This window comes from Rissa tridactyla, chromosome Z (assembly GCF_028500815.1).
Source record: "Rissa tridactyla isolate bRisTri1 chromosome Z, bRisTri1.patW.cur.20221130, whole genome shotgun sequence".
Taxonomy (NCBI): Eukaryota; Metazoa; Chordata; class Aves; order Charadriiformes; family Laridae; genus Rissa; species Rissa tridactyla.
In genome coordinates, this window is record NC_071497.1 from 75,796,963 (window position 1) to 75,808,614 (window position 11,652).

Consider the following 11,652-nt stretch of genomic DNA (forward strand, 5'->3'; position numbering starts at 1 on the left):
GCCCCGCCGCCGCCACCGGACAGCCCGAGGGCGCCCGGGCGAGCGCGGCCGAGCGTCGCTCGAGCGCTGCCGAGCGCTACCTAGGGCTGCCCGAGCGTTGCCGAACGCCTTCCGAGAGTTCCCGAGCGATGCCCAGAGCTCCTGAGCGATGCCCGAGCTTTGCCGAGCGGCGCCCGAGCGCTACCGAGCGCTGGCCGAAAGTTGCCGAGCGACTCCCGAGCGTTGCCGAAGAGTTTCCGAGGGCTGCCGAGCGCGCTCGGGCCGCGCTGAGCAAGCCGGGAGAGCCGCTGAGGGGAAGCTGGGCTCGGTGTGTCGCGGGGCAGCGAGCGGGGCCTGTGCGGGGTGGCGAGTGGGGCCGTGGGGGGTGTGTGCGCGGTCCTGTGTTCCCCTCTCCCCTCCGGTGGGTGTTTACGGTTGTGTGTCTGCGGTCGGGGCCGCCCTGGAGCTCCCCTCTCGGATTGCGGGCGGCAGGGCCGTCCCTCACCCCCTGCAGTGTGTGTTGTGTCTGTGTGGGGCTGCGGGAGGTGTGGGGGGGTTATGTGCCTGTGTTGGCCAGGGCTGGGCGTGTTTTCTCTGCACATCTCTGTGTCTGTCTTGTGTTTGTGTGTGCAAGGCTAGGGCTGTCCCTGGCCCCTGTGTGCGTGTTTGTGTGTGTGCAAGGCCAGGGTAGTCCTTGGCCTCTGTGCATTTGTGTGTGCAAGGCCAGGGCTGTCCCCGGCCCCTGTATATATCCATGTGCTGTCTCTAGAGCTGGGGCTCTCCCTGACCTCTCCCCTGTGCACGAGCCCAGCCTGGCTGCTTTTCCATTTCCCCATCTCCATGCCCACTCTTGGTTGTTTTTTTTTGTTGTTGTTGGCAGGTGTGAAGCGGGGCTGTCTGAGCCATGATCGAGGTGTTGGCCAAGCTGGGCCGTGGGCCTGTCTTTCTGGCAGGGGAAGTGCTGGAGTGTGTGATCACCTTCACCAACCCCCTATCAGCCTCATCTACCTCCGCCAGCAGGTACGACAGCTTGTGTTGGTGGGCCCTTCTGTGCATGTGGTAGAGCTGTCAGGGTTCCTCCAGAGGGAAAGTCCCTTCCTCCCTCCTGAGCAGCCCGATGTAGTCATGACTGGGTTGTGGGGCAGTGGTGCCAGCTCAGCCCCTGGTGACTTCCCGACCCAAGGTATTCCCTTAAGGGTGCTTTGCGCAATTGCTATTTCAGGGCTGAAACGGAGATAATTATTCTGGTTTTCTGCCCTCAAGAAAGAGGCGAGAAAAAAGGTATGCAGTTAGAGATGTACTTAACTGCCCCTCAGGTGAGCCCTTAGCAACAGGGTTACTGGTAGAAAATGAAGCCAAACTTGCTGTTAAAGCAGGATATCTAGTTACACCAGGGTGACAGTCTCACAGGGCAACATCCAGGCAACGTCATTATTTCCTGTGTTTATGGAAAGGGCTCTCGCTGTCCGGCAGCGCACTGACATATCAGTGTGATCCCTGCCTCTGGAGCTGGAGGGCCAAGAGTCAGAAAGAGGCGACCTTCTGTGGCAGCATGTTCTGTGGCCCAGCCATTGAGCGCTGCATCTCCCCTTATCATTACTGGGCCCAAAACAGTTGTTGAGGAAACATAGGAAGATGGGAGCTTCCTATATTGGCTCACAGGGGGTGACTCTGCATCATAAGGAGTCACCCAAAGCTTCCATGTCCGCTGAGTGTATGGCCTTGTCTGAGTGTCTGGGGGGGTGGAGAGTGTTTTCTTGACTTGAGCCCTGCTTGGGAAGCGTCCCTTTCCAGTCCTGTCAGGTTCAGCATCTTTTCATCACCAGTACACGTTTGACACGTGATTGTTTTGGTGGACGCACTTCCAGTGCTTACAGTCTCAGCAGCTGCAAAGCAGGCTCTTGTATTACCACTGTAGAGCTTCTTTGTTTATTGCCTTCCTTAGCTTTCCATCCTGGAAAGCTTCCTGGTTCCTTTTGCCTGCTGAATTCAGCTTTCAAATTCAGCTGTGGCATAAGCATCTAGTTTCCCAAAGTTTTGTCTTATGTGGTGACAGTGCTGTTTTACCTGTTCCGAAACACATGAGACTGCAAAGGTAGCAGATAGAGCAGTTTTGGAAGTTCGCGGTACAGTTACGGGAGCTTCATTTGGGAACTTCAGGCGTGTCATGGTCTGTAGAAAACTGCCTCTTGGAAAACAAAAAGTTTTTAAAATAAAAAGGCAGGTGACCAAACTGATAAGACCTGGCATAGTCATACAAGTGGCAACACCAAATAGATTGGTGGTTTGGAAATTGAAGCTGTGGGTTGCGTAAAGGCAGGAGCCAGATCAAAGCACAGTCACTGTAACAGGCAGATAGACCTGTCGGGGACTAGAAGCTTTCAGGGCTGGCAAAAGCTGTGGCGCGGGTGGAGGAACTGAGAGGCATGCAGTTCAAGCACAGGAACAGAACTGACAGGCAGTAAGTAAAAGGCAGAAAGTGAATTTGATTGTGGTGTATCAGGCATACAAGAAACAAAGCTCTTCTGCCCAAAGGCTGCGTGGGGTGCGGCGCATGGGGACTACAGGAGTTGTAGGGAGAGGTGAGAGAGAAGGGAAGCGGCCTCAGAACCAGCGCAGGATCTTTCCGCACCCTGCCAGCTGGGCAAGCCAGGTCTGCTGGTAGGAAGGCACATGCAAATTTTGTTTGGGTGTCCAGTTGAAAAAAAGAAAAGAATCCGGTGGCATATTATTGGGTGATACTGGAAAAAAAAAAGGTTAAAAATACGGTGTTTGAAGGTACTATATTTATGCTAAGCTTATATAAAATTAGTAAACATTGTGTCCCAAGCAAGAGACAATTTCTCTGTTTCCATGTAGTGGATGCCTTACAGCAGAAAACGTTAGGGTCCTTATGAAAAAGCCATGATGGTACTTTGGAAGATACAGAATTGCAATTGTGGGGATAGAGGTAACTGGGTAGAGTAAGCAACGCGTGTTTGGGTAAAGGCAGCCAGCACATGCAAAGATCAAATAGCCCATTATTAGTCAGCTGAAATGAATGCAGCACGCCTTTTTCTCTGGTTCGTCTAGAAGTTTAACTGCTCTGATGTGTCACATTGAGAGATCCTCATGTGCCACGAAAGATCCCTGTGCCACCTAAAACTCTGGTGTCAGCGCTTACTAATTGGATCATGATGTTGGAAAACACCAGAGCAACCATACACTGGCTAAATTAACGAGACCGCTATTGAAATAAAATAGATGAGTGTTTCGGAAACTGAAAGGTGTCAGTAATGCCATGGGAAATGCCCTGTGGAATAGCTGAGGTCGTAGCAGAGCCCAAACCATGAGACTATTTTTCATGCTGGATGCAACCAGTTCTTGTGACTCTACAGAGTGAGGACAAAATGACACTTCTGCCTCCTCTGTAGCCGTCAGCTAAACCCTTGCATCATGAGGAGAAAATAGGTCCTTATGAAGGACACAGAAGTGTCCTTCTCTGGTCTGAGACAACGAGAAGTGGATATTCTTGAGGGGGACGGTGCTGTGGGGAGGGAGCACATCTGTGACCTGCCTGCCCCAAGAAGTGTTGAGCTTGGGGCAGCTGGGTGCTATGGGCAAGGGCAGATGAACCCAGGCTGCAGGTATATGTTGCTGCCCCCTTCCCTGATGGTCGCATTAGCACTGCAGGTGCCTCAGAGTGCTGCTCTGCATGTCGCTTCATGCTTGCTGTAATCCAAGCTTAAAGCACAGTCACGAGTGTTTGCTCTTCTTTGCTCTCAGTGAGATGCTGGCGTGGGCCAGTGCCCAGATCCACTGCCAGTTTCACACCAGCGAGAACCGGGTAGCGCTACCTCCTTCTGATGGCAGCAAGCACGACGTGCAGGCAGAGAATGAGACAGTCTTCGTCCCCAACAGAGGTAAGTGTAACCCTGGGTAGGGATGGTGAGAGCACAGCGAGCGGGAGTCAAGCAGACTATAACGTGTGTCTTGAGAGCAGCACATGTAGCAGTGAGCGGGAAGTCCATGTTGCTTTCGTTGTGTGATTCCCCGGTGACGGCAGCTGCAGGACATTGTTAATACTGAGGTCAAAGTGGTGCTACCTTGGAGCAAAACTTGATGGTTGTCTGTCCAGCTGTTCTGTGAATGTCTCATGATCTGACTGGGGCATGAGCTATTTCCTACTCGACTCCTTTTCCTCTCCATTCCTACCTGGAAGGATAAGACCTGTCTGGCCTGGGCCCTGAGGCCAGGCAGCATTCATGTGGTTCTTCTTCTCTTCCAGGAGAGCGGGGTCAGTGTATCCTGTCCACTCCACCAAAGATTCTCTTCTGTGACTTGCGACTGGATCCCGGAGAGTCAAAGTCCTGTGAGTCCTGTCTTTTCCCCTGCTCAGAGAGCTCGCCTCTGGGGAGCCCCGCTCTCCAAGCTGGGTTTGTGGACCTGAGTGCTGCAAGCAGGAGACCCCGGTGCTTGTGGAAGGCAAGGTGCTTTGGTGGGAGCATGAGTACTAAGGAACTACTGCATTGTCCAGTGTCTGTTCTCCACTGTATGAGGACTACATACTGCAACGTGTCCCTCAGTCCTGCTTCTGGCCCGTGTCCTTTGCTGCAGGTCCGTTGCGTAGCTGCGAGGCATAAAACGTTTTTAAATACCTGTCTGCAGCTGAAGTAATGGTTACACACACCTGCATTTCCTTGCCTTTATTTCTTCAGCCACACTGGAGTATTCTTGGGATTTAGGCTGGCGTCCTCTGAAGGTCCATGCTTCCTCTTCAGGTTGTGGCAGTCCTGGAGATCATAGAGTCTTCTGCCTGTTCTAGTTTCCCTGCTCTAAAAGCGAGCACTTCTCAACTTCTCTGCTCAAAGCTCTCTGTGTCTCCAGAGCCCTCAAACAGTGTTGTTCCAGTGGGTCCCCTGTAAGCTCTCCTTCATTGCTACTTTCCCTTTTGCTATTTTGAGAAATTACCATGCTTTTCACAAGGAAATTGCAGCAACTCATTTTTGTTGTTCCAGGCAGTTCCTTCTACCTGAGTAGACAGCTGTGAAAATATGAGTATGTGCTGTTGTCTCTTGATTGGTGGCTGTGTGACCCAGTCTTTCAGTTTGTGTCGTGTCTTCTTTGCATTCAGTGGCCCATGGTCCAGCGGCAGTGTAGCATTAGGCATGGCAGGCTGCGTGTGGACAGCTTCCTCGGGTTGTCCCAGGGATCTGCTGGGAACGATTGACGGATATCTCTCAAGTCACAGAGCAAAGGGAGAAGAGAGGCAGTGCCTTTGGTGGAGAGGACTCTGCTGGAGCACCAAGCTCTGGGGAGGTGAGAGCAGAGCTGCGAGTGAGACCAAGGAGCAGTGGGCTGTGGCATGCTGGTTTTGAAGCTGGGATCTCCTGCCTTTCTAGGCTTTGAGTGGCCTGACTGGAGGGAAAAGCAGACAGGGTAAAACCAGCCTGGCTTGGCTGGGTGGTTAGCAGTGTAAGGCAGTGCTGTACGGGGCTGTGTCTCCTAAACTGGAAAGACTGTCATGTCACCATGTTTAGTTATTTACTTACTATACTACAGCAGCATGAGGGGGAATGGAACTGGCACTGCCACATCAGCGCAAAAGTCTCTTGTGCTTTCCGAAAGTGGCTGTGCCAGGGAGGAGGCAGAAATCTCAGCTGGCCTGAGGCCCACCTGGATTCTAGTGTGCACCTCACTGCTGGCAGATGTGGGGCTGGAGCATCTGTTCCCTGGGAGCAGGGGGAAGCCCCTTTTCTTGGAGCATCTGAAGCAGACTCGGCAGGCTCTGGGAGAGCAGATCAGTGACTTGTCCACTGGCTTTGGAGGCAGAAGTTGATCAGCCCCCAGCTAAGCCAGGGAGAGTCTGTCCTTTCCAGTGACGTTGCAGTGTGTGTGTCTGTCCACTCTGCCACTGGGTGACACTCACGCAAGCAGCCTGCACCTGCCTTGCGCGTGAATGCCGCTACATATGAAGGAGATGAACTCTTCTACACTTTGAATATTGCAGCCTTTCCCCTTGGTTTTGTGATGCACATGTCCATTGCGCGTGTCACATGCAATGCTGCTGTGTGTGGCACGGGATTTTTAGCACTGAAACCCCCGTATCACAGCCCCAGCTCTGCCAGGCTGCTCACACCGATCCCGTTGGCCTGTGGTGCTGCTCCTCTTACGCGAGACTACAGCTGGCACGCTTGCAGATCATTCCTGGGGGCTCCTGCCAGCTCTGTGGAGGCAGAGTTAAGGCTGTGTGGGTGTGTATCTTAATTCTTCATTTCCTGTTTTTCAGAAGTTTTGAGTTTTGCTGTACAGTTTGGAAAAGCAAAAAAAAAACCCCAAGAAATCTTAATTCTCCTTCAGCAAAGTACTATGTTATTAAACCGTAGCCAGAGCTGGCACATACAGCTGAGGTTGTGTGAGGCTCTCTCTTGATAAAAGGCCTTGTTTTCAGTTACCGACCAGCTTATTCCCCAGTATCTTCCCTTTGTTGTGGTGCCTATAAGTTGACTCACCTCCCATCCCTTTGACACACTGCCCAGACTGAGCTCTTTAAATTTGTCACCATAAAACATTTTTTCAAGCCCTCAAGTCATTTCTCTGGCTGTCTTTGCCTCCTTTCCAGTTTTGTAATACCTTTAAATATTTGGTAGATCACAGAGAGGGGCGAAAACGGAAGCAGCCTGGACACAGGCCAGGAGCCCGGCCAGAGGGTACAGCAGGTGGGTAAGGAAGGCATCCGTAGCACTAGGAATGTGCTTCCTTCTGGGATACGCATGGAAGCTGGGACTTCCCGAGTCTCGGCATTCCTGTGCCAGGTAGCAAACCGCGCATCCTCCTCAGGTGGTGGTGGTCTCTGTTGCTCATTATCCTCACTGCTCACAGAAGGTCTCTGTGAGCACTCATGTTAAGCCTGGTACAGGAGTTTACAGCAGATTGCGTCCTTCCTTGGAAATATCTGATTTTCCTCCCTGTTAGGACAGTTCTCAGCTTTGTCTGCAGCCCAGTCCAGTGGGACAGCCTTGTGTTTTAAGGTGTGACAGCCAGTGGACACTATGCACTAGCACAGGCTTTTTTCTTTCTTCCAGTTCTGTTATTTTAAATCTAGAAGTTACATTTAAAATGTAACCCTAGCTTTTAATCTAAGCCTCAATGTTTAGGATGTGCCAGACATGGGGAAGCATCTGTGGTTTCACAGCAGGATGCTGCCCTTCCTTTGGCAGGGTGTATCTGCGTCACGGTGGGCAAGCCAGAGAGGTGGAGACTTTCCATAGTTCACTGTTTGCGCCTTTCTTATTATACAATGTGTGGTTTGGGAAAGCTGCAGAAGTGTTCACACTGCATTGAGAAGCGTTGGGGTTTGTGTGGTGGCCAAGGGGCTTTGAGGGGGCTGAATGTGGTGTAAAGCCAGGCCCTCACATGTCAGAGGCCTCAGAGTCAGAGGCTTTGTGGTCTAAGTCATCAGGCTGTCAAGGGGGATACGCCACAGGTTGTTGGGAAGGTCTCTTAATTGTTTCTTGGTCATTTAGACACAGTGCTTCAGAGAAAAACACAGGAAGAAGCTAATTTTTGTTGCTGAGTTTGGGGTTTGTGTAAAGCGAATATCAAAAGAGGCCTGAGGTCTTGATCGGCACCTCTCTGCCGCATGGGGCAGAGCCCTGAGGAAACCACAGTGTGTGACTGCACCATGAAAGCAGTGTCCGAAGGAAGTGCGCAGAGGCAAATTCAGGTTGAACTCGTGATGAGTAAGTTTAGCTCTCATGTGTTTGTGTTCCTGGGTTTTACATCTTTCACATTCTTTTGAGGCAGAATTTGTGTGTGTGGTTGTATGTGCTGGAAGCAATGCCTGGATGATGGCACATGTGATGTGAGGAGCAGTTGCGCTGGTACAGGGAAGCTGGGGACGTGCTTGGCCTCCTGTGGGAAAGAGGAGATGGCAGAAAGCACCAGGCACTGTCCCTAGCTCAGCCTTACTGCTGGTCCTAACCCTCAGTGCAGGGAGCCCATGAGCAACAGCTCCAGGAGCTTCCATTTGGCCTTGAATAGCAATCTTTTCTGTACTTCTTGCAGATTCGTACTGTGAGACACTGCCCATAGACGGCCCTCCGTCTTTCCGGGGACAGTCGGTAAAATATGTGTACAAGCTGACCATTGGCTGCCAGCGTGTCAACTCCCCCATCAAGCTCCTGCGCGTACCCTTCCGTGTCCTTGTGCTGCATGGTAAGACCACATGCTGCCCTCTCTGCAGACACAGGCGTGGCTAAACCCTGCCCCGCTGACGCTCTCACTTTCTCCCCAGGGCTCAAGGACTACCAGTTCCCACAGGATGAGGCCGTTGCACCCTCAAACCCCTTCCTGGAGGAGGAGGAGGGCTTGAAGAAAGACTCACGGCTGGCAGACCTGGCAACAGAACTGCTCATGGTGGCCACGTCCCGACGCAGCTTGCGTAGGTCATATTCCCTGCTTGAGCCTGCTGTCCTGATCTGGGTGTGAAGCACAGCTCAGGGCTTGCTGCAAAAATCTCTCGCTGGCCAGCCAAAGCTCTGACTGGGGCTGTGGAGCACCACTGTCAGGGCCTGCTTGGGTCAGCGTTTCCCATGGACTCCTCCCTGCCAATCTTGGGCTTTTCCTAACTCAGCCAGAGAGACCCTCTCCCAGACATATCGCAGCCAGTGTGTGGTTTGCTCTTGCTCACTGCAGGCGTTTCCCAAAGGGAATGCTGCCTTCAGGGCCTGTCCTTCACACTCAAGCAGCAGGCGTGTCTGCAGGACTGTGTTATTAACCCAGAGCACTGTATGGAAAAAAGCCTCATCCCGCTGCAACCCTTTCCGCAACTCTTCTTGCTCCACAGACCTGTATAACATCAGCAACACTCGTGGGAAGGTGGGGACATTCTGCATCTTTAAAACTGTGTATAAGATAGGAGAGGATGTCATTGGGACCTTTAACTTCTCAGAAGGAGACATCCCATGTCTGCAGGTCAGTGCCGGCTTTGGGGTCACTGTGGAAGAGGCAGGGGGTTCAGGTGGGGGATAAACAGGAAGGGATTTGGCTTCTGTGGGGTTTCTAGGGACGGTTTCTAGTGGGACCTAGCTGAGGTCCCCTTAGGGTGTGAGGTGGGGAAGGGCTACATTTCTGAGCTCATTTGGGAAAGCGAGGCCCCGGGGCTTTGGGGCAGGGCTGTGTGAAGGTGTGAGAGCGAGCACCCTGCCGATTGCCCTGCAGTTCTCAGTGAGCCTGCAGACAGAGGAGAGCATCCAGGAGGAGTTCCAGCGCCGGCGAGGGCAGCCCGGCTCCTTCAGCACGCACGCCCGCCATCAGGAGGCCTGCCTGCACACAGCCCAGAGCAGCTTCAGCCTACCCATCCCGCTCAGCTCTACCCCGGGATTCACCACCAACATCGGTTAGTGGCCACCCGGGAAGGGACCTGCCCCTACTTGTCTCTGCAGTCCTCCTTCGATGTCCTCAGCCCTGCCTTTACTACCCTGCAGGGCTGTGTCATGTGGGGGGGAGCTGGCCTGCATGAGTGGGCTTATTTGCATGTCTCCTTGCGAGGACAGACAGAGCTGAGACAGCTGCTGTCCCCATCCTTTGTGGTGTTGGCTGCTGACCCCTCTCTTGCCCACAGTGTCCCTGAAGTGGAGGCTGCACTTTGAGTTTGTGACCTCTGGGGAGTCAGCGGGGACTTGCTTGGTTCGTGGGAACCAGTCGGAGGCCGTCACCTGGACTGGGATGGAGCAGATCGAAGTGGACACCTTCAGCTGGGACTTGCCCATCAAAGTCCTTCCCACCAACCCCATCCTGGCTTCCTACGTATCTCAGTTCTCCAGCACCAACTCCATCACCATCTGAAGTGGAGAGAGCTGGTAGGGACCTGTGGTGCTGCAGGCGTATGCCACCGGTGGTAATGGTGGCCAGGACTGTCACTGGCGTGACCCCAGTGGCCCACTGGCCCACACCCCAGTGTCCCCTTGGGTTCCTCTGTGATGCCCAGGTGGGCACTGGGCAAGTCTCCACCTGTGGGTGGAGGAGCACCGTGCTTGCTGCCCTGTCTTGTGCTGCAGCCCTCGGCTGGGAGCCGGACCCTTCCTGCCTGTGTGAGGGTGCGAGTCCCAGCACTCAGTGAAAATAAACCTGCCTCCCAGGGAATGGCTTAATGTGCCTTTACCCCATGAGGGACTTCCAAGAAGGAAAGGCCCAGCCCAGGGAAAGGGGAGGGGAACCCATCAGAGAAGACCTGTACCACCCTTGGGTGAAGGCTGTGCCCCTACAGAGACACTCACGAGCAGAGGAGGCCTGGCCTCTAGGTGAAGCATGCTGCACACCTGGTCTGGGTTGGAGCCTGCTCTCCTGCCCTGGCAGATGTCCTGCCTCCTCTGGGGGGTGTCCCATGTGTGAAGCCCAGCGCCCCCACTACCCTCACCAGGAGGAGGCAGGTCCTGGCAGGCCAGCCCTGCGCTGCCGGGGTGTGCTGGTGTCATGGATGCAGACGCATGCTGTGGCAGCATGATAGTGACGATCCAAAACTGAGAGGAAATGAGCGCCTGGGCTGTTCTTTGCCTGCGCTCCTGGACGTGAAGGCATCCTGCTGGTCTCGGGATCCTTCAGGAGGTGGAGTGAATGCGTGCTGTGCATGCAGGAGCTGGGGGTGGAGGTTTCCCTGCTCAACAGCCAGCTCCCAATTTCTACCAAACCTTTCAAAGAGTTTTCCTCTTTGCATGGAAATCTAATAAACATTTGAATTGTGCGGAACTCGGCTTTCCCAGGAGCCTTTTTCCTACACCCTTCCCCATGGTGGATGCAGCCCACCCTGCATGACAGTCACAGACTGGAGACCTCTTTGTTTAATATCTTTATTGCAAGAACAGAAACATCTACACAAGGCTCTGCACAACACAGGCATGGCACCGGCTGGGGCAGGCTGCCAGGGTGGCCGGCTCCACCCTGGCACACGCGGATTGCTTCAGCTCCCTGAAGCCTAGCAGGGCATCCAGCTCCCCTCCCTGCTGCCCTGCAGGTGGGATGGGATCCTCCAATGGGGACATCTTCCAGTGGCTCCCCCAGCTCTGCCGCCCACCCTGGGCTGGCTCCATTGCAGTGGTGCCCAGGGCCAGTCTGCAGTGCCGGGAATCCCCTCTGGCCCTGGGAACTGCAGGAGCACGGACGTTAGTGGTTCCAGAGATGGGTTCTTGCCCTTCATGCTCCGGGGCAGAGAAGGGGCTGGCCAGGACGCACGGGTCATGCACGAAGGGCCATGGTGCTTCCCAGCGAGCTCTCCACGGCTGCTGTGCAGGGGGATGGGGGTCTTGGTGGGAGGAGGGAGCTGCTTAGCTTGGAGCTGAAAGCGGGAGTACAAGACTGCAGGCTAATTTGGTCCTGTACCCCTTTAGTAGCTGGGTGTTTCCTGCTCACCTGGGAAGAGATCCTGTAGGATCTGCCTTCCCATGGTGCACAGGGCATCTCACGGGGAGGAGGCCCCGTTTTGGTTCAGGAAGCTGAAGGAGGAAGCAAAGCCGTGCCATGGCAGCGCTAGGGTGTGAATGTTAGCTCGGTACCATAGTGTGTGGATAGTGGTTTCCCTTGAAGGTGGCAGCAGTGACATCTCTACGGGATGGGGCAGGTCTGGAGCATGCGGGAGGTGTGCTCTGGAGGAGGGAGGATGATGCGGGGGGGGACACACAGGGTGCTGCGGAGGCT

At 54.1% G+C, this 11,652-nt stretch overlaps 1 protein-coding gene across 2 annotated transcripts; it reads left to right on the top strand.

Annotated features, from left to right (window-relative positions):
* The first annotated feature begins 16 nt into the window (after positions 1-16).
* Positions 17-10,707, top strand: RGP1 (RGP1 homolog, RAB6A GEF complex partner 1). Of its 2 annotated transcripts, XM_054185368.1 has the most exons (9): positions 17-307; positions 860-999; positions 3,745-3,881; positions 4,247-4,330; positions 8,026-8,175; positions 8,255-8,401; positions 8,807-8,934; positions 9,181-9,358; positions 9,584-10,707. In XM_054185368.1, the coding sequence occupies exons 2-9, from the start codon at positions 884-886 to the stop codon at positions 9,805-9,807; spliced, it is 1,164 nt and encodes a 387-aa protein (XP_054041343.1). In that variant the 5' UTR covers positions 17-307; positions 860-883; the 3' UTR covers positions 9,808-10,707. The 2 variants fall into 2 exon arrangements, with proteins under 2 accessions (XP_054041343.1, XP_054041344.1); XM_054185369.1 differs by lacking the exons at positions 17-307; positions 860-999; positions 3,745-3,881; positions 4,247-4,330 and adding an exon at positions 4,588-5,277.
* Positions 10,708-11,652: the final 945 nt, after the last annotated feature.

What these genes read in the sequence shown, in the direction of transcription:
- RGP1 (XM_054185368.1), top strand. Translation starts at nt 884, where the DNA reads ATGATCGAGGTGTTGGCCAAGCTGGGCCGTGGGCCTGTCTTTCTGGCA. An exon ending in CCGTGTCCTTGTGCTGCATG is followed by an intron (nt 8,176 to 8,254) that starts GTAAGACCACAT and finishes CTTTCTCCCCAG; the next exon opens with GGCTCAAGGACTACCAGTTC. An exon ending in GAGACATCCCATGTCTGCAG is followed by an intron (nt 8,935 to 9,180) that starts GTCAGTGCCGGC and finishes ATTGCCCTGCAG; the next exon opens with TTCTCAGTGAGCCTGCAGAC.